The sequence below is a fragment of the Temnothorax americanus genome, unplaced genomic scaffold (assembly GCF_048541705.1).
Source record: "Temnothorax americanus isolate GAGA-0224 unplaced genomic scaffold, ASM4854170v1 Scaffold37, whole genome shotgun sequence".
Lineage (NCBI taxonomy): Eukaryota > Metazoa > Arthropoda > Insecta > Hymenoptera > Formicidae > Temnothorax > Temnothorax americanus.
Genome location: NW_027509515.1, coordinates 1464211 through 1486348, shown reverse-complemented (window position 1 = coordinate 1486348; position 22138 = coordinate 1464211). Strand labels below are relative to the sequence as shown.

At 44.0% G+C, this 22138-nt stretch overlaps 1 protein-coding gene across 3 annotated transcripts; it reads right to left on the bottom strand.

Annotated features, from left to right (window-relative positions):
* Positions 1-77: 77 nt before the first annotated feature.
* LOC143902001 (pancreatic triacylglycerol lipase-like) lies at positions 78-22101 on the bottom strand. Of its 3 annotated transcripts, none has more exons than XM_077414679.1 (10): positions 21328-22101; positions 6687-6853; positions 5826-5980; positions 4447-4566; positions 3954-4100; positions 3502-3730; positions 2628-3059; positions 1818-1944; positions 1285-1500; positions 78-1213 (listed from the first exon to the last, which is right to left on the bottom strand). In XM_077414679.1, coding segments are annotated over exons 1-10 (1698 nt in total). In that variant the 5' UTR covers positions 21330-22101; the 3' UTR covers positions 78-1110. The 3 variants fall into 3 exon arrangements, with proteins under 3 accessions (XP_077270805.1, XP_077270803.1, XP_077270804.1); XM_077414677.1 differs by lacking the exon at positions 21328-22101 and adding an exon at positions 7065-7261; XM_077414678.1 differs by lacking the exon at positions 21328-22101 and adding an exon at positions 7065-7257 and having other exon boundaries at positions 2628-3050.
* Positions 22102-22138: the final 37 nt, after the last annotated feature.

Here is a 22138-nt window from a genome sequence, read left to right as displayed (position 1 = left end):
AAAAATATAACACACTTTACTATAAACTACCACGAACACACATAAATCTCACATATATTTTATAAAAATATCCCCATTTTATTTTTGTGCAATAGTATTCATACTTATAACTAATAAACTTTATTTTACAATGCAACAATCTATACAGATATAAAAATAGCTCGGAATATTCCTATCACTAACAAGAATTGCCTTTCATTACATGTTTTGTACACTTTAGTTATAAAGACTATGAGCAAGTAGCAGTATAGTTTGTCATCTTTGAGTCACCGCATTTTGCGCATTTTTTTTTTTTATTCTTAAGCTATAAGAGAATATCACAACCTATCGTCATACTCGCATTGCGAAAAAACAATACGATAATCATATCGTCGTACAAAAGAAATGAACAAGTGTATCAATGTATAGCCTTACATTAGCGATCACTGAAGACTCTAGCGATAATCACATCCATAAGAAATTAATTTTAACGTGTTAACTGTCTACTGTTATATACAACATGTACATAATAATTGATCAATACTAATACTGGAGAAATCGTTACCAAAAATGGAAAAAAAAAGCATAGCGAGAAGTTAGACTTTTCTGTCAGAAGCACGCTCATGGCTCGTCTGATTTCGCATCTAGAAATCCGTTCGCTAAGAATTTCACTTCCCGTACGAGTGCTTTCGCAATCGTCGCGTCTGAATCGCGTCATTAGGCACGATTATTAGGATCTAATCTTCGCCGACGGGACAGATCTCTAGGAACTCGATTATATAGGCGTGTCGTTGAAAACGGCGAATTGCGTCAGATGGTTTTGTTCGCGAGTCCGCCGCCTCGTAGAAGCGTTAATTAGTAGCTCGTGCCGCTTTTGAAGAAAGCGGTAGATTGGTCGCGATAAGTAGAGAAAGAAAGCCAAACACATAAAACGTCTCTGCCATCGTCGTATATCGTCGGCGAAAAAAATTATGAGGATTACGAGGGACCGCGATTCTCTCGTTTCATCATCATTATCATCATTATCGTCGTCGTCCGACTTTTGAGAAGTCTCCGCCTCCGGATGGAAGAACGATGTTTTATTATTATACGACGCGCCCGAAATGCGATTTCCCGCCGCGGAACGGATTGTCAGCAATTGTCGACGAACGTGGCGGTGGATCCGCTGGCGATCTCCGCGTACTCCTGCCTGCCGGTCGAGCAGAGCTTGCTGGAGAAATCCACCTCCCGTTTTCTAAAAGCGGAACAAGGTATATATACAAAAAGACGGGGTTATTTTTCTCCGGTCGCGCTCTAGTTGCTCACCCTCTGCCCGGAAGGTCCATGGCGTCCACTCTGACGCTGTTAACGTACAGGCGATCGTTGCACCAGAAGAAGCACAGGGACCTAGGTTGCAACACGTCCATGTCGTAGACCCAGGACAGCTCGACCCGCCTGATCTTGCCGATGTTGCCGACGGACCCGGTCGGGTGGGCCACGACCATCCGCGCGGTCGACCCGTGCTCCAGTTTCATGTAACCGCTGCGGGAGAAACAGCCCGTTGAAACGGCAGAAGAAAGAAAATTGAACGGGCTATCGAGCACGCGATTCAGACCGGTCGTAAAATAATTCACGAACACGCGAGCCCGGTCAGCCCGGTCTCTCGCGATCGATGTAATTCGCCTCTCGGAACCATGCGCGAGAACGGGGAACGTCGCTCTCCGAGCGCGTTCACGTGGGCCCTATTGTTTACGATCGCGCAGCAGCCGGCCACGCGAAGCGTGAAATTAAATAGCCGATTCTCGGACCGACGTGGACGAATGTGGGCTATCGCGGCGATAACGCTCACGATTACTTGCCTGGGCGTGAGGTCCATGTTGCGTATCACGCCTTTGTCGGCGTGGAGAGTGACTTTCATGAAGCCCTGCACCCAGCTCTCCGCGGTCGGCGGTCGGGCGAGGTTGATGATGATTCTATAATGTCTTCCTAAAAGGTGATTACGATTGGTATTAGAGAATATTTTAAAAGAGAAAGAGAGGGAGAGAGAGAGAGAGAGAGTGTGCGTGTGTGTGAGAGGGAGAGAGAGTCGGGAGGAATGGCGAGAAGCGATAGGGAAAGAGAGGGAGACGTCGTTCGCTGCTTTTATCGCGGTACGCGCGCGCGGAGAAAGTCGCGTCTCTCTCGCGATAGAGAAAAGCCGCATTGCTCGGTAGATATTCTTCCTCGCATCGATAGCGAGGAATTAACGGACGCCTATACAGTTGGGTCGAATAAATCTCGATCGAAATTAACGTTCGTAGCGATAGAGAGGACTTTTAATCGCGGCTGCTATATATTTTGCACCTTTATAATGCGCCTATCTAATAAGCATGAGAGTACATTGTAATGGAAAGCTAATGGGCTCGACGATGTTCTTAAGCAGTTATTACTATTGGGAAAGTTAATAGTTACCGATTTTTTATTCTACGACGCCGAAATGACTGCTCCATCAGCATTAGCATAGTTTTACATACTGGTAGTATCGTACCCGCAGATCATATAATCAGCGCGCGCATTATACTAGATATCAAATATGCGAAGAATATAGTACGCATTTGAAGCTGAATTTATTCCCATTAATGTCGCTTAAAAACCTGCTCAGCTGCCTCGAATATTCAACGGACACTCACTGCAATACGGATCCTCCTTGCCGGTCATGAAGAAGAACTTCGAGCCCAGCAAGGACGAGACGTCCTGGCCCATGGCCTGGCGTTTCACCAGCGCCGGACTGGTGTCCGCGTGATAGCCCATCACGCCGCAGCTCAGGCTGTTGTTGCTCTTGCAGGAGAAGCACTCGCCCCGTAGAAAGCTCGCGTAGCTCGAGCACTCGTGCGCCACGTACTGGCACTTGGAGTTGATGCTCTCGATGAAGAGCTTGAGCGCGCGCACGTGGTTGCAGGCGACCAGGACGCGCGAAGCCTCCTCGAGGCCCTCCCGTATCAGGGTGAGCGGCAACGACGGCGTGGTGTCGCTCAGATCCGTGCAGCCGGGCTGTTCCTTGCCGTTGTTCGGGTAGAAGTCCAGGTGCCCGCAAGGCTGGCTCATTCCGTACCCTGGAAGGCCTTGCCATGTATACTACGTTAGTTTGGAGAACGTGACTCACGCGGGGAACGCGCGATGGCTCCATTTATCAGAGGATTTATCGGAACGACGTCTGAATATAAATAAGAATCTTGTCGCGGCGTATCAAAAACTGGTAACAACTATTTTTGCTTCCGTATAGTCGAGAGTTTTCTCCTTTTTCTTAATGAGTTCCTGAGCTATAAACTTGAGTTCTGAGCTGACAAGATTTCACAGACTGATATAAACCTGATTCCCTTTATAATTTTTTTCATTCGCTAAATTGCACGTATTTTACGATGTCGCAGTTTCAGTCTCGATAGATTGTCGTCTTTTGAATCGTCCTGATCGATCGAGCCTCGCTAGTTCCTCGTTTTGCGCACGGACGATCTCGATAAAAAAAGTCTATTCGAAGCGCGGTAATGTCCATTGTGCGTCGTTTACCTAAGAAAAATATGCTCTTCCCGTCGGTGTGAATTACGTCCACCAGTCGGGCGTCCGTGTAATCCAGGCGAAGATGGCTCGGCATTCCTTGGAAGTACGGCTCCGCGGGGTCCAGACCGGTGATGCGTCCGATATTGCCGCCCAATTTCTCGCCGGCGTAGCCAGCCGTGTGGGCACCGAGGCTGTGCCCGATCAAGTGCACGTCGTTCGGGTCCAGGCCGTAATTTGTCTACATTCAACCAGAATCAATGGATAGATGTGTAAATAAAATATTTTGCTACAATCTCACAGAAGTAAAAATTATTTTCACGTTACGGCGTTGATGTGAATACCGCGTGGTCACTCTTCTCTTTTTAAATATTACGCTCGTAATATTTAATTTCGGTTGTGCTGAAGATATAATATTATCTGCGGATCTGAATTGAATTGTTATAGCTTGGAACGTTCCTCACTTGCAAGTGCTTGATGAGATGAGCCAATTCGAGTCCAACCAGCCTCGTGTTCGCCGTCGCTTGGGTATACAGAGGTAGACTCCCGCCTGCCCAGTCGACCACGATAACGTTGTAATCACCGTGCACCAACAACTCACTCCTCATCTCCTACGGGTATATAATTCGAGGATGAAATGATGGCAAAATAATTTTCGCGTGTTGCTTAAGAACTGCGTCTGTCATCAAGTGCAACTGTGTCACTAGGTCGCGTATATTTTGAAAACACTGACGCAATGTAGCAGAAAAATACGTTTCTTCACCAATACGTCTAGCCCGCATAATAGACGACGACGGTCGGGACGATGGAGATGCACGATGTAGGCTAGTCTTTGGTACATGCAATTGGCATTATGAGTATGACAATTCGATTGCGAATACATAAAACAAGATTTCAATGGGAGAGTACGGGATGATAAACGATGAGTATATATCTATATAGAAATAATAAACTCACCTTGACCCAGTTGCTGAGTGGAGTGTCTATAAAGCCATGAATAATGAATTTGGTTTTTCGTTTAGGATTGAAGTTCGAGTTTTCGATGGACTTATCCTTGGCCACTTTTAATATTTGACCCTGATGGGGAGAAAAAAAAGACGGGTAAATATTATTAAGCGTATTATACATTCACATGCCGTGGATCAACAAAGAGTTTATTATTCGAAGAGCTCATTTAAAAACATCAGTTGATTTTAGCTCCTAAACGTGATGCATATGTCGCAGCTTTTTGCGAAATCAGCCTTTTTGCAATAAGGCTGAAGTTTGTTTGCAAAACGGCGGCTTTTTTGCGAAAGACAGATCGTTTCTCAGTCAGGCTGATTTTTAATTTCAAGTTTTTCTTAAATAGACTTGGAGTTAGATTAGTTTTTTTATGCCTGCGGCGGAGCCTCACCCCGCCGACATGTGTACTTTCGAGCAAAAAAAAAATTAACGAACTGTGCGTAAACCGCCGTTTTGCAAACAGGCTACAGCCTTATTGCAAAAAGGCTGATTTCATAAAAATGCTGGCGACACACACTGCACATATATACATTTTTTTTAAATTATTATTGCTGAGGAGGACAGATACTAGTAGCAAAAATTACATTCAGAGACAGATGTGTATTCTTTTCTGAAGAAAAAAAAATATTAGTAAAAATATCGCGACGTCACGGATTGTATTTGCGAATCATGAATGCAGTGCACAAAAGTATTAATTTTAATTTCACGATTCAGCGATTTTATGCGAGGCGAATGATACATATACGTTTGCGTGCGCAGTTATATGTAGTAGGCATGTGTTGATTTCACCGCGCGTTATGCCGCTGAAACCGCAGCACGATACTTCACACTAACCCGCAGCTCTCTTCCTCCTTGGATATCCATTAATTCATAAATCAGAGATCTTATCTTCACGCACGTAAGAATGGCACGCGGCGTGCGCCGTGTTAGCACCATCGTCCGTTCACCGGCACGTGCAGTTTTGTTTAATTAATGAAGCTAATTAAGATATCTATGGGCATTGAATATTTACGGCTGATCCCGCTCGCGATAGGAGGCGAGACGGAAAATACTCCGTCCGGTTATTCTTGTCGCGGGACGGAATCCCGACGGGCTTTTAAATACAATATATATATATATATATATATATATATATATACACACGGAAGCGTTTACACCGTATCGGATTTACTAGCCGTGAAATTCTAGTCGCCGATGAATTTCGATCTATCTCATCCAGGTTTCACTTTCGCGTTACGCGCCAAAATGCGAAACGCGCTTTCGAGACGCTCGCCCGTGCCGTGCGACTGTCGTCGTCCGAATAGGATATTTATCCGTCGAAACGTCGAACTTACGTCCAGGGGATTCTTATGCGTGTAGAGGATGAATCTGGTATTGATGACCTCCCGCGGCAACGGGAAAACGTTGAGGGGTCGATGAATGAGGTGGTACCAGCTCCTGGTGATGTTCAGGCAGCCCAGCTCGTCGTAACAGCGCGTCTCGTTCTCGACTGAAAGGAAATCGTCCCTTCATTGAGTAATTTCGACTAATTTTTATTCTACTAACCATATACACGACGAGAAAAATTTTACAGTTGGCAAAAGATGCGCGCGTGGAAGGCAATAAATCTCAATATACGTACACTACCGTTTAAAAGTTTGAAAGCACTACTTTTTTTTTAAAGAAAAACAGAACTGTGCTAATGTTTCCAAAGAAAAATGTAATATGAGAAACTTTGCTATTCGTTTTAACTGTTCAACACAGTATTATTCGTTTCTAATAATTTTCCAAGGAAGAATCTTATTTAAAGAATTTTACCGAGTGAACATGCTACGCCATTGTTCTGTTATGAAGAAAGAACAAGTTTTCATGATTTGAGTAAAATATAACTGTTATTTTTTCATTATTATTATATTTTACTCGAACCATGAAAACATGTTTAAATGTAAAATTCTTTAAATAAAATCCTTCCTTGAAAAATAAACTATTCAGAAATAGTTAAAACGGACAGTAAAGTTCCTTATATGACATTCTTCGGAAGTATTAGCACCACTGTTCTGTTTTTCTTGTTTTTTTTTGGAAAAAAAGTGCTTTCAAACTGTTGAACGGTAGTGTATATTTAATATGCGCATATTTCTAACATTGTAAAAGAGAATCGCCCCTTAACGTTACTACGATTGGATCTTCTTTCTAATCTGTCTGTGAATGATAGTTACAAGGCAGCCAAGGTATGTTGACTTCGATCCGATCGCTGCGCGCCCACTGCCAAGGGTCCAGGATTCCGGCGGAGCAGATAACAGGAGTCAATGCGACGAGGAGCAGGACCAACGCTCCTTCGCCGTTGTCGCCGACTCCTCGTCCGTTCATGCCGCTCCTCCTCATCCTGCAAGGAAAAAAATATATCCGGCACGGTCGATAACGATTCGCACGACGAAGACACTGGTCGCGTACTGATGCGACTCAATCGCGTCGCTGGGGGGTACACCTGTTCACTTTTTTATACTCAGTCGCCAATTAAAATCAGAGTGCAATCTTCTCAAAACAAGACTATTATCAAAGAGGATTGTTTTGACAGTAAATAAAAATTAATGTACCGAAGATTATTATGAAAACGTTGCGAGCGCACCCGACCACGAACGCGTCGCGAACAAAATTGTTGAACAAACACGACGGCTGGGTCTGTCGAGCCAAGCATCGGACAAATATCGCGCGTCTCAGGGGGGTTAAATCGCTACTAAGTAAATGTTCGAAAGGACGATCACCGAATCTAAAAGCGTCGAGCGCGATATTGGTGGGAGTTGAGCAGCCTTCGATCTTTTATTGCGATATAATGAGTTGTGTTTAGACTGTTTACAAGAAAGAGATATTCGACAAGGCTGGCCGTGCACATTTTTTTGCGTTCGGGTTGCTCGAAGATCCTCTTTATTCGCGAGAAAGAAACGGGAATCTCCTCGATTCGTCTCGCTTCTTAAGAATCGCTCTATTCGGCGACGTCTGGATGTTTGAAAATATACATAAAATTCAAGAATTTCAAAATAACGCAAATCCAACGCGTCATGTTCCTGGACAATGCATAGTTTGTCGAAGTGAGATGTAACACGAGATTAAGTCAACATTGGCAACGTTTGTGTATCTGGACAGGTCTTTGTCTCCTCGGATTGACGTCGCGGTCGTCATAATCACGCGATGTATATGCCGTACCATTATTTGCGCTACGATATTCGCGCCGCGTGTGATGACCATTTGTAATGACATGTTGGCGGCCGCGACAATAGAATGAGGAAGAGGAAGACGTGGAAGCCTCGGTTAACGTATTGGACATTTCGATGATATAACCGGCGTATCTAGTATTTACGTGCATCGTTACGAGCCCCGACGTCGTTACTTTTCCGTTTTGTAAAAAGAAAGATCATTAATTGCATATTGTTGAATAATCACATCGTGCAATTGTCGATGCGCGAATCGGCGAGTTTCTCGAAGAATTTTCTGCCATCAGAGTGTCGATTCGAGCTGGAACATTGAAGGAACGATTGTTCTACTTCGTCATCTTACGCAACGAGGACGATTATGTCACTCGAGGCGCGAGTATCGTATACCTCATTGAACCTTAGATTACGTCATGTGTGTGCATTGCACTTACGTGGAGAGGGTTCACGAGTGCAGGGACATCGGCAGGCTAGAAGCGGCTCCTCGCGAGGAGCGTTATCACGTCGAGTTGCCATTGACGATCGCGCTTTCACCGATCGGATCGGCGCGGCGACCATCCAGGCCACTCCGGTCATTCGCAGCGGAAAACGCGCGCATTGCACGCGCAACACTCGGCGTCACCGCGTCAACCGATTGTCAGTTAAGTGCGCTGTCTAGCAAACAGGCAGATCGCATTAAGTCGTTTGCCGGTTTGTCGGGATCAACGATGTGGTACGAGAGAGTGTTAACATTGTTCACTTGCGGAATAAACGCTGTCGGCAGTGTCGGCTAATAGATGAAATATCTTTATCGCAAAGAAAGAGAACTGATACGGTTTTTTTAACGAAGTTTACACGTGAATTTGCGATCCGCGAGAGCTTCAAAGCGATCGGTTTCTGCACAAAGATATATAGTGCGTATAGGTTGATTTAGACACAGAAAAAAAAGAAGTGTCAAATCGACAAATACATACTCGTATATACGTATAAACAATCTATAACCTGGAAATGAGATTATATTTCGTTAAAGAGAAAACTGGCTTGAATGAAGTCGTTAAGAGTCGGATATTCCAACCTGTTGGCGAACTAACTAATAATTAAGTCAAATGTCTATATTTTTGTCTAATTTGAAGGAAAAGGCTATAAATATGATTTAACTATTAGTTAGTTTACCAACAAGTTGGAACAACCGTCGCTTATATAGTAATGTTAAACGAAGTTCAACCAAAAGAAAAAAAAGTTGAAATAAAAAGTTGAAATTCTTACAAGATTATAGATTGTTGCGTATATATATAGGAGTATATAAGTTTCGATTTGACACTTCTTTTTTTCTGTAATGGTCTGTAATTTTGTCTGTGTAAATAAGTTCCGCTATACTAGGTCTGTTTTCTGTTGCTGCATGGCACTGCTGAACTAGTGCACACTGGTGCAATAAGTTAGAGTGAAACAAAAATATACTTATTGTACCATTCTAACTTATTACACCAGTGTGCATTAGTTCAGCAGTGCAGCAAATTATTGAATTACTTCTTCCGGAAAAAAAACCCCAATATTATCCACAGTATCTATTCATTGTATCTATTGCAAGCAGTTAATAAGTGTATCATTTACCAATTGGTACTTGTATACTATTATAACACCTTTTAAATATAGTAATTCAGTTTGTTAAGTAAAACGGAGCTTATTTACGAATCAACCCAACAAAAGGGAATTAAAATCCGATAACATCTCTCTCTCTCTCTCTCTCTCTCTCCGTATATCGAAATTAAGACCGGAGCCTTTGATTGCCGTTCAAGGTAAATTATCCGAGTTAATTATATTTTCCGATGTGTATCGGAAAAAGGGAGAGGCGCGTTTTGGAATGTAGGGCAAAGATAATTCGAAACCGGTTGCGGAACGAATATGGGCAGCGCCGTGTGGAATGTCGCGCGGTATTTTCTGCATTCCCCAAACAAGCAGCTGCACACTCGAGCGCGTCCCGGAGCCGGAGCCCGGAGCCCTTCTCTCCTGCTGATCGCGTCGACAGGCCGAGTTTCAATGAGTCACGCATAACGAACACGAGAACGTGAACGTTGCTCCGCGCCGCCCCGTGGCGGGGCGTTTTATTATCCGTCTTTACCGCACGGAATTGTGGCAATTCCGAGGCGTGTGCACGTACGCGCGTACGTACCGTTTTCGAGCTGTGCGCGCGGGCCGCTTGGTCAACCGCTCACACACGGCCTATTTGCTTTTGTATCACCACTTTCCCTCAACTTCCTAGAGGCGAAATGTTCAAATGTTCGTCGCAAATCACTCTCGATTTTTCGTATCCGAACGGCTTGAGTGACATTGCGCGGTATCTAATAGGAGAAGCGCGTGTTAACGTCAATCTCTCGTCTTGTTGTTTCTTTATCAATTGCTCGCGTTGCACACGATGGAGATTTTAGCATATAGAATCAAGGCAACACGGTCGTGATGGATTTCAATCGAAGCCCCGTTCTTGTCCGTTCAAAAATTACAAATATTGTTTTCGTGCGTTTTTATTGCTTCTCTCATCACAGTACGTGCCGGTACGTGCTCTTAGCTTTCGGATGTTGTCAGTTGTCACGAGGTGGGCCAGAAAAACCGGTCCATCTCTCTCTCTTTCTCTCTCTCTCTCTCTCTCTCTCTCGCGCTTTCTTTCTTTCTCTCAGTCGAGTCCCGCATTTCACCGTTTGCTTCAGGTATTAAATAATTATTATTTCGAAAGCGGGATAGTGTATATGTAATCGCGGCGCCAGTCGCACGAGGAAAGGAGAGGCGCAACGTTGGCCTCTCCATGTAATTGTAGCCTAGATTCGGCGTCCTTCCCTGCGGCAATGCTGTACCACTTCCTGTATATCCCTCGCGCGCGCGTGCGCGCTCTCTCTTTCACTCTTTCTCTCTCTCCCGCCTCCCGTGTGCCCTCATCTGTAACGCGAAGCAATTGCCCCGGCGCGATATGCGCGCACATCTTTTTTAAATATCCCCGGATTGATTCGCTTCTATATTTTCGCGACTGCGATGACGCAATTATTTTACACTAAATTCTTCGTGGATTTTCAACGGATTGTATGTCGAAGAAATGTTGTCTTCTGCCTCGTCTGAGGTACAGATATAAATAATGACAGCATTTCTTCGTAAACGAGAATCTTCCGCGAAACTCTGGACGATTCTATCTTCTTTCTTGTCTCTTTTTTTCGCCGGTACATTTCCGCAGAAAACCTCTCTTAGTTCTCTTACGCGGGCACGAGGTGTGACTGATTGTACAGGAAGCGCGTATCGCACGTTCTTTTTGTCGTTCCGCGAAAACGCCGCATTCTTCAGTGCGTGTCCCCGCGCACTCGCGGCCATAAGCGCATTTTTGCGACACGCGACACACGGCATTTTCACCGCTTTTTGTGTAAATCCACAGATTCGCGCGAGATCTCGAACTTGAAAGGTCGAATCGCGCGCTTACATAATCCCGATTAGAAATAATGAGTTACCACATCACACTTGCGATTTTTGTAGGAGCGTATAACATTGGGCATGGCCTTCATTAAACAAATTCGTATCTTATTGAACGATCTGAACAATGTTGAGAAAATTAAAAGAATCTGAATAATATTCTGAATAATAAAAAATGTTGAAATCATTGTACGAGGTGAAAGACCGCGCGACGGGCACATTCCCGTTCAATCTATACAGCTATTGAAGTGTAATTTACATTTCGATCTTGTTGAATAATCATCAATTAGGCATTTTAATCTATCATGCACGTTTCCTTATCCAAAAATTCTAATTGACGAATTTCAGTCGAACTTCTCGATAAGCGCGAAATATCAATGACTTACAATGACTTATTCGCGTTTCAACGAAGGACACCGTTTTGAAACCGGGACGAAAGTCAAGTTAAGTTAAGTCGCATATAAAGAAAGCGTGGGACGGCGTCATCGTCATCGTCATGACCTAATCCAATCTCCGAGACGCGACAGGAGAAATTCTTCTTCCGATCCTTTAGCTTACGCGCTACGTAATCGCACCTTTCGTTCTACCCTCTCTCTCTCCCACTCTTTCTCTCTCGCTCCCTCGTGGTCGCTCGTATTTTTATGCGCTCTTCTCTCGCGCGTTGCGCAACACGCCGCGCGTGGCCGCAAATTCGTGCGGGGCCCCGGCATAAATTTCACTGTCTCATCGTCTCATCTCGGCTCGGCACGGCCTCGCATGTTTTAACTCGCGCGTCGCGTCGTCACGGCGATAACTCAAAAAACAATTTCTACCGCCCCACTTCCGTTTGTGTGCCCGACGTAATCAAGAGGTATATCGCGTAATTCGGCGAACCAAGTACTCGTTTTCAGCGATCACGTATACGGAGAATCTTCCTTTTCTCCCCGGGAGGCTCGCAATCGCGCGGTGTGCAATAAAGGTTCCGTATGCGATTGAAAAGAAGCCGCGGATGAAAATCCGACGAAATCGAGGAAGTTAGTTAGTCGGCGGGAACGTGACACACGAGCATTACGCGTTTCGACAGGCTTTGCGACTTGCGCAAGAAAACCGCGGGCGATAATAATACTGTCGCCTCTCCGCGGCCGTTCCAAAAGACAAGAGACGTCTTGAAACGGATATCCAATTATTTCGCGCCGCACGGTTACAGATCTCCGCGGCTAATGGAATTATGTGAGAGCCACGTAATTGCGTCCTTGCGCGATCGAAAACCGCGCAAAACTTTGCGCGGCCGTTGTTTCTTCCGCGCGTTCGGGCACTCGTGAAGAAAGGAAGAAAGGAAGACGCTTCTTCGCGCGCGCGCGCGCGCCTCAGCGGAAATTGAGTTTTTACGCGCGCACAAATATATATCTCCACGGTGCGCGATTTTTCGACGCTAAATCGGCGTTATTTATCGTCGTTAAATCGGAAAGCGGTGAAACGCGCTCGCCGGTACGGAAGTAGGTACGCGTCGCACGTCCGCCGTCATTTCGGCGAGAAGTCCAGCTGTTCCTTCCCCTTCCTTCCTTCGTCTCCTTACGGCGACTACGCGCTTAATTGCCGCGACAGGTCGCTTTCCTCGTGCCGCGCGTCGCGAAATCTATAATCTCGCAACGCACTTCGGTGATTCGGTGTTCACGGTTGCGCGAATTTCTTCCCTCTCGTCGTATAACGCGTGCTTCAACAGTCGCAGTGACGTTGTTAACGATAACGTTCTTGCGGCGCAATTAACGAGATTATGCGAAATCCTGACGTATGAGTCGTTCAACCCGGAATACGGGAATCCTTTCCTGATATTTACGATTATTTTTCCGCCTCGCGGGCCGATACAGCGAAGCTGTGTAGTTTAGCATTGCAGATAAGCGTAGGTGACGGAGAGAAAGAAAAAGGAAGACATCTCGTTTAAACGTTGAATCTAAGATACCATGTATTCAAGAGAATTTACATAACGGTATATATGCATGTATATAGTTACTTAATGGAAAGACTTATTAATTATATTGCTTGCTCGTAATATCTCTCTGTTAAATATTAAAGGAGGAAATTTAAACCAATATCTTGAGTTAAATAACATTTTGTTATTTTTAACCATCATGTGTGTCGAAATTTATTATTTCAACACAAAACAGTATTATTTTAACTCCATTGGTTTAGTTCAATTGACATTGTTTTAGTTAAATTAACGGCATACTGAATTGGAGCAGTGGTGACCTACAGGAATGATTAAAATGACTCAAATTGAATATAATTTAACACTACGAATTTAACAGTGCTGAAGAGAATAAAATTTTCCATCAAGATTTTTATTAATAGAAAACGATAGATGGAACAGTGCTAAATTATACTTAATTTGAGTCATTTTTAATCATTCTTATAGGTCGCCCCCTGCTTTTCTACTCAATATCGTTGACATAACTAAACCAATAAAGTAAAAATAATACTCTTTTGTGTTAAAATAATAAATTTTGACACACATGGTATTTAAAAAATAACAAAACGTTACTTTAACTCAAGGTATTGATTTAAATTAATTTAAATTTCACCTTTCGCGTCTTGCTATTTCCTCCGTTCTTCAAACGAGAATCGCTGCCTTCCAGATTCAGATTGTTATTCGCGAGCCGATAATTTTTGTGGTATAATAGTTATATATAATGTACAATGTATTTTTTTTCGCATATTTCCTTCCCGTCCTTCTTTTCCCGCGTGCTCGCGCGTCGCGTCGCACACTCACCGTCACGATTGATATAGCTTTCCAACGATCGGCCTTTACACTGACCTACATACCTGGCGTAACACGCCAGCACTCGGCCGGTGTGCACTCGCGGAATCAAAGTAGAGGCCGGTCGCCTTGCAATCACGCCGTGCACTCACGCGTATATACGCATAGGGCTGAGGCTCGTTCACGCGCGTCTCTCGAGGGGTACGTTATACGACCTCGCGGAGATGGACGCGACGCGGACGGCACCTCGCTTGGCGGTGTAGTTTAATGCGCGCCGTTGCACAAGCCTTAAAATGAGGAACGCTCGGGACACCGGTGCAGTGGCACGGTGACGCAGCTCTCGGTTGCGAGAAAACCTCTCTACTCGGTGAAATTCTCCTCGACGCAACACGTCGCGCTTAACGCCGGGACACGCGCTGAACTTTTGTTACGTTATGCCACGCGTGTTACACGGAGATCTCGCGATTATCAAGTCTTTAAATGGTGATAAATAAGACGTAATCGTGAGTGACACCTCGCATCTCGTATTTAAATAATATTGTATAATAAGTATCGTCGTACTCTTCTGGTATTTTACCTGGTATTACATGGAAAATGTGTTTGTCTTTTCGGGTTTATTTTTAAACGGCAAATTGCACATGGTCAACATTCGCGAGAAAAAATTTTGCGATATACGGGGTGTATCATAAGTCACGCCCCATCTCTGAAGAATGAGTTGACGAAGTCAAAATAAGTCAAAAATAAAGGATGACGAAATTACGTTTGAACCTTCTTTAAAGAGTTACGATCAAATAATTTCTAAAGTATCTATCTACTTCTAATCTAAAAATATAGAGTACCTGCTTCTTTAGTATAACTTCTAAAGTAGAAACTTTCGATAAATAATTAATTTCTTGTTATGAAAACAATTACAAACTTTTAATTCAAATAAAAATAATAATCTAAATAAAATTGTCGATTATTTTATTGTAACTCTTTAAAGAAGTTTCAAACGTAATTTTGTCATTCTTCATTTTCGACTTATTTTAATTTCGTTAAGTCATTCTCTGGAGATGGAACGTGACTTATGTAATACACCCTATATATCCATCTAATTAAAACGCAAATTGAAATTCGGAATCAATTGGAAACAAAGTCAATGGAACTCGGGAGTTTTCATGACGATGTTAACGCAAATCTTTCACGCCAAGAATTCGCTCCCATGTCCTGGTCTACAATATAAGTGCTTTAACCCTAAGCCGTAAGAAAAAACCGAGCAAACACAATGCACATGTAACGTACTGGTAAGTTGTAATTTCCTGCTCAACAATATCAATGCAATATAACAGGTGTGTTATATTGCATTTATATTGTTGAGTATAGGAAATTATAACTAACTTGTACGTTACATGTTGCATTGTGTTTGCTGGGAATTGACCAATCACAGTGGAATGTGAGGAGAATATTCGACTGTGATCGGTCAATTTATTTATTACGGCCTAGGGCTTAAATACCCTTAAAGAAAGGTTGTAGACCAGCACTTATGCCGCTCTACTTAGATAATCGTCGTGTTTTGTACTTAGTTACAGAAGAAGCCGTTACTTCACCTCGTACGGTTTCATCCGGCGCAAAGGTGTTCGCGGGAAAGATTAACTTTTTTGCAGCTGGTGCTTGCTCTAACGTGTTTTTCTCTCGAACGTAATTGATTTTCGAGCGCGATTGCAGCTGGTTCTTTGGTCAACGTAATACGTTCGATCGAGTTCTTTCGATGTCGACACTGATAGGTCTCATCAGGGCACATATTATGAAACTTTTCGGAATGGATTCTTTGTTCCGTTTTCCCTCTAACAACATAATAGAGATTTAAGAAACTATAAGGAAACTAAGCAATTCCGGTTGGAATACATTCCGAAAGGTTCCATCATACGTTGTGAATCAGATTTTATTTTCTGTACCCGTAAAGCCAAGATTTGAAGTTTGAATTTCGTGAAGACTCCATGTAAAATCAATGATCTAAAATAATTAATCTTTTTTTTTATATTTTGATATTGATATTTTTAGTATTTTATTGATAATTATTTTGTGATGTCCATTTACTGACGTTTTGAAATATTAATGTTTACGCGATATACATCCAATTAAACGCTATACATATAAATATATTTAAAATTTTCTTTTATTGGAAAATAATATATTTCTTTAAAACAAAAAAATAATTAATTGCGAAGATTTTTTTACATTTTTTTACGATCGTGAACCCAAGGTCCGTTAATAAATCGTCCGCTTTTCACGTCGAATTTTCTCTCGCAATTAAGCGCGTATTCGTCGCGAACGAGTTCTCGTCCGACTAATTACTCTCTAGTTCGAGAAACCGTCGGCGTACGCCGCGATTTCCTCCGGCGTCTTTCAACTTCTTCGATAAATCAATGCACTGCAAACGTATTTTATCACAGTTTCGCCTTGCGACCTGCCGTGTAGCGGAAATTCAATGTCGTGGACATTTGCGCGCGGGGTACTCGGATAACATATATGCCTCGGAATAGAACTTCATTTTCCAATTTACGTTTCAATTCGCAGTTTGTTGGAAACGTGCGGTTTCTGCGGTATCTCGTATAATAGCGAATCCGTTGAGCGTTCAAGACAATTATATATACCGCTGGTAATAAAGCACATAGATGAGGCACGACAAAGCCGCATTCTCACCAACTATCGCGTTTGAGACGATCGGCTAATCTCGCCTAATTGCTCTATCGCCCAATTAATTCGTAATTAACACGTCGGAATCGCGGAACGACGATCCCGCCAATGGGATCGTTCAACACGTATATCGCCGCGATCGACAATCGCCTCTAATCCTCTCGCTCTATAACAATTACGCTCTAACGAGGGGCCTAGCGGACGCGGAAGCGGCGGATGCGCGCTCACGAGAGATGCGCCTGGCAATCGGGGAATGCAGGTGCAGCGCGATATATGCGGACGGACGGCGATCGCGAAAGTTGCAGCGTCGAGTTTCTATACGTAATGACTCCGCGCCATGTGCTCGCGCGAACCGCGCGATTTTTTTCTCTCTCTCCGCTCAACATTTCTCCGCCTCTCTCGCACCGCGACGATCTCGCGCGGTTATCCGCGCTCGCCCGTCGCCGGCGATCACGATATTAAGCGCTTCAATGTCGCGCGCGCGCGCGCGTGTGTTCCGCTCTTCTTCTCTGTTGATCGATAGCGCGGCGAGATCGTGGAGAGAAAGAGAGGAATAGGCGAAATAACGCGGGAAGGCCCCGCGCGTCGGCCGTTCGTGCGTGAAGAGCAAATCACCGGTTGTCGAGGTGTCGCGATTAAGGGCCCGATGTGACGACAGAATAAAGAAGGGAGGCGTGTTAGGGGATCGGCATAGAATATAGAAGAAATGACATGAGGAAATGGATTTCGTTCTCAGGCACCGAGGGTTCCACACTCTACAATTTTACATTAATTTATCCAACTTTACGACGTTTGCCGCAAAAATTCCCTTTTCCCGGATAATTTCCGGACAAACACCGATGCGAGAGATAATGTTCGCGCGTTTCGCGCTAAAGGAAACGTTCCGATCCGCGCGCGGCTGCAATTTTCTATCGGGTCCGCGGTAATACGCGCGTGAGTGATAATTTATGACGGCATCGCCGCGCCGCGTTTCCGCAGGCTCGCTGTTACGAGCGAGCCGTCGAAATACGCCGTAAGTCGAGACGTAAGTCGTTTTCACGGTTTTCAAGCCGCTTAGCTCGTGCCGACACGCAGTCCGCGCTTTTGCGCGATTTAATGGGGGAAATGTGTTTCCTTGCGGAAGTGCCGCCGGGCACGCCGAGGAAACGCGCGCCGCCCGTATGTATACAATCGTCCGTACGCAATCGTTTTTTCCCGTTCGGTTTACCGTTGTTGCATAAGCGACCGCGAGTGTCCTTTGCGAGTCGCGCGATGACAGATACCGATCGGCGCGCGCGCGGAGAGATCAGCGAAAGATCGACGCTTGCGACATCGCACGCGATTTGCACCGCGTTATGCAACGCGGCCCGGCACTTGCACTGGTTCTTGCATCCCGCTGCGTTTCTTGCGATAAGCTGTAAAATCTCGCGTGGCGAACGTTTTAATTTTCTCAACACATTTTGCGCCTGTTGCAATCGAGAAGGGAAATTCGCCGACGAAAATCACGACGTTATATTGACTAGCGTGCATCCCGTTCTAAATTTATGTCGCTCGGTTTCGTACCTCGCATGACACGATGGAATTATCCATTTAAGTTCCGCGGCTAATATGGCGAAATAGCTCCGGATAATCGACGAAATTGTAGTCATTCCGCGATGAAATGGCAAGGTCGTATACGTACGATTCTAATGAAACGTTTCTATATTTGAAAGAACCGGAAACATCTGTCTGGGGGAAGAGGTCGCGATTGTTTTCTCAGATAACGAGAGAATAATTTTCCTAAACGATCAAATGGTCGATCTCGCGCACTCGCGCGCACTCGTCCGTGGCACCGAAGCGTGTAACACTCGCGGCTAATACTCGTGACTGCGTTTTACACATTCGCCGCCGACTTATTTTATTGTGCTGCTGTATTCGCGGTATATTTCGAGAAACGTCCTCTCACTTTTTTCTGAAAGAGAGATCACACAGAAATCAAATCAAGATTTATACATATATACGCGTTTATTCTAGGGCTGTTACTCTTCGACAGTTCTGAAGCTTCGAAGTTAATTTCGAACCTTCGAAAAATTTATTTATGACACATAAGAATCATAATGGCAACATTAGAAATTTTATTCGGAAAATGTATTCGCGCCGGTATATTTCGAGAAACCTCCTCTTACTTTTTTCTGAAAGATCTCTCTCATCACACAGAAATCAAATCAAGATTTATACATATACCCGTTTAGTCTAGGGGTGTTACTCTTTGACAGTTCTGAAGCTTCGAAGATACCTTCAAATAATTCGAAGTTTTGAAGTTAATTTCGAACCTTCAAAAAATATATTTATGACATCCTTTATGTCACATGCCAATTCATGAGACGCTAAAAATGAGCGTCAACAAGGTGAACGTTGGTGGTTTCGCTTTGACGCTAGCGTCAAAGAAATGAAGTTGAATTTGTTTAATATTTAGCGTCGTCGCTGAATCGTCGTTAATCGTCCCAGTACAATCAAACATATAGACTTTGAAATACGTAAAATATTTATTATTTTCAAGTAATATCTTCAAGTAATAATGTTTTATGGATATGTATATAAATAAAAGACATTATTTCTGAAGATTTTTGCTTGCTGAAAATGAGCGTCGAGCGTCAACGTGAAAAGGCACCTTAAGAGTCATGATGGCAACATTAGAAATTTTATTCGGATTTTGTCATAATTTTATAAATGTGTGCTTGTTGCGGTATTATTGCTATTATCTTAAATTAATAATTGTATAATTTTGATTCTTCGAATCTCCGAAGCTTCGAAGTTTGAATATCGAAGCTTTCGAAGCAAATCACCAGCCCTATAGATACGCAAGAATCTAGAATCTTGAAATGAGATATGCATAGCATTAAGCGAAGAAAACTTGGTTGAATAAAGTCATTTATATAATTCAACCAAGAAAAAAAGTTGACATTCTTATAAGAAAATTATTACATTCTTGCGTATGTATTATACGAGCATATAAATTTTGATTAGACACTTCTTTTCTTCTGGGTACGAAAACGCAGATTTGTAGGAAGAATTTTTAGAATTGCTTCGCTCGCAGTAAGGACTCCACGTACGTCATTAAATAAATTTGCAAACGTCGTTAGATCACATTATTATTTTCGTTTCGTTTACTCTGCGTCTCGATGCCTTGGACCGTGGTTCAAAGATTCTCAACGATTTTTAACTTCTATCCGCGGGACTTTCATCTCGCTGCCGGAGACGGAGGGCGGAATCGATCTATGCAAACTTGTCGACGCGGCGAATGTTTAACGACGGCTAATCATATCCCATACGTATATACGCTGCAATTATTTCGTGCGGCGCGCACGACGCGCGAGCTGACTTGAACGCGAAAGATAGAAAGGAAGAAAGCGGAAGTAAATGCATTCTCGCGGGGCATGTGATTAGAGACACTCGAGCTAATCGATAATGTGCGCTGCGCAAGTTCGGCGATCGGGATTTCCGCACGACCTCGAACTTCCTTTTCCTTATAGGAATCGTGGTGTCGCGATCGACGTCGCTGCCGCCAATTTATACACGATGCAGCGTGCAGCTCCATATAGCTTCGGGGCACGCGGGGCTAGATCGGTTCGGTGCGATTTGCGGTGGAATAAGGCCCGCGTGCAGGCGCGTGCACGCCTACGTTAGACGTAGGCTTGTCCGGAGAAAGTTCTCGTTACTCGCTTACAACTCTATCTATAGCTGCAATGCCGTTCTTTCCCTCGCGTCGCGCATACGCACACGGCGTTTCCGAAATCTTTCAAGCTGACGCGAGAGTGCTCTCGGAACGATCGCTCTTCTCGTGAATTAACTACGACGGTCTCTCGCGAGCTTGAAGCTCTGCAGTCTGTAAATCGGTGAACCCGAAATTTTTTGAGATGCATTCTGGTGTTGCGAACGATAAACAGATATCGATTGAATCGAGCTCTTCTATGCCGAAATGATGAAATGGATCGTTAAATTTTATTTAGAAAAAAAAAAAAAACGAAGTTTTGTATGAAGTTTATATGAATGAAGCTCGTTTCTCTAGTGTTCTATATTGCAGACACAAGTCCACGCGTAAATCTTAATCTGAAAAGAATAGTTTTCCGAGCATCACCGACACACGCCGACGGCGAATAAATCGTGTTGCAGCACTGCTTAAAAAGCGGCGCGATCGGACATGCATCGTGATTTCGAACACGTGTTCTGAATCGGAATCGTCTTAAGAGCGACGCACTCATGCGTCGCGTAAACGGTGTGTTTTCCAACGCGACATGAGTGGTTAAGCGATCTAAGAAAGTGAGTTGTGACAAACGTAATAAAATAACGATATTAGGAATTAAAACGATATTTTATGTATATCTAAATTGATCCGAATGAATTGCACTTCTGATTCGCATGCATACCGGGTGACTCATATAATTACGCCATTATTTTGTCAAGGTCGTGATAGCGATGTAACTGTTGAAAATATTTTACAGCAGAAAAGAATCTTTGCGAATTTGTTATCTTAAAAACGAAAAACATATAATTTTGGAAAGTTTATAATATTCTTAATTATTTGTTTTTTTTTTGCTTACTTCGATTGTTTGCAAAATTTATTGCGAGAAATAAATGTGGATATCGTTTACCGGTCGCACTAAAATTAATATTTATTGTTTTACAGTTGTAAAAATATTTTTCAATCGTGTATGCGCGTGCGCTATATTCGTCGCTTGACTTCACACGACGTTCAAGCCAATGTTTCTCTTCCATCAGCCCACAGCAGGTCGCGCGTATTCGGTTTGGATTTAAACATCATCAGTAAGTACGACGAATTCGCGCGAATCAACTCACATTTTCGCAGCCGTTCTCTCATGTCACGCGTCCGTTCTGTCGCCTATCGATCCATCGCAGAAATCGTCGCGTGCATCCACGTGCGGTCTTCGCGAGCCGCGTGCTCGAGGCTTCGCATTACCCTCGCGAGCCGCCCTGTAGAATCAGCCGTATTCGACACGGTGTGTTTCTGCCGACGACTCTGATGCGGGAAATCTGCCTTCGCTACCTCGTTCCTTCGACGTCGACGGCACGAGCGGCGAACGGCGAGGGGAAAATGCGTCCGAGCCGCCGCTCGTTTTTCCGTTGGCGCACTGCTCGGGAGAGGAACGGAACGTTGCGCGGTGAGAGGCCGGCGCTCGACTGCCCGAATGCACGGCGGATTCACAACCTGCTCCGGAATACCTGCCTGCCCACCACCCGGGTATAGACTACTACCAGGTGTCGGGGGTTCATTCGGGGGTACGTGAAGGGTCCCGTCGGATCTCGCTGCGCGCGAACGTCGGGGGGGGGGGGGAGGGGTCCCCCCGGTTATTTCCTCACGTCAAAACTGAGAGAGGGAATGACGAGGGAAAATTATCAATACTAAATTACCTCGCTTATTAAAGATCAAGATGTAAAACGAGCCAATCTACGGTCAAAGACGCGGCGATAGAAAACGTGAAGTGAATGCGGAACTTATACGAGTGTGCCGCGCGCGGCAATGACTTTGGGATAAATGATATATTATTTCCTGTTTATGCTTTTTCAGTTCGTTAATTCCGTGTCTTTTACTTTTTGATAGCACGCTTATTTCAAGTTTGTGATAGGCATTCGAGTATGCGCCGAGGAC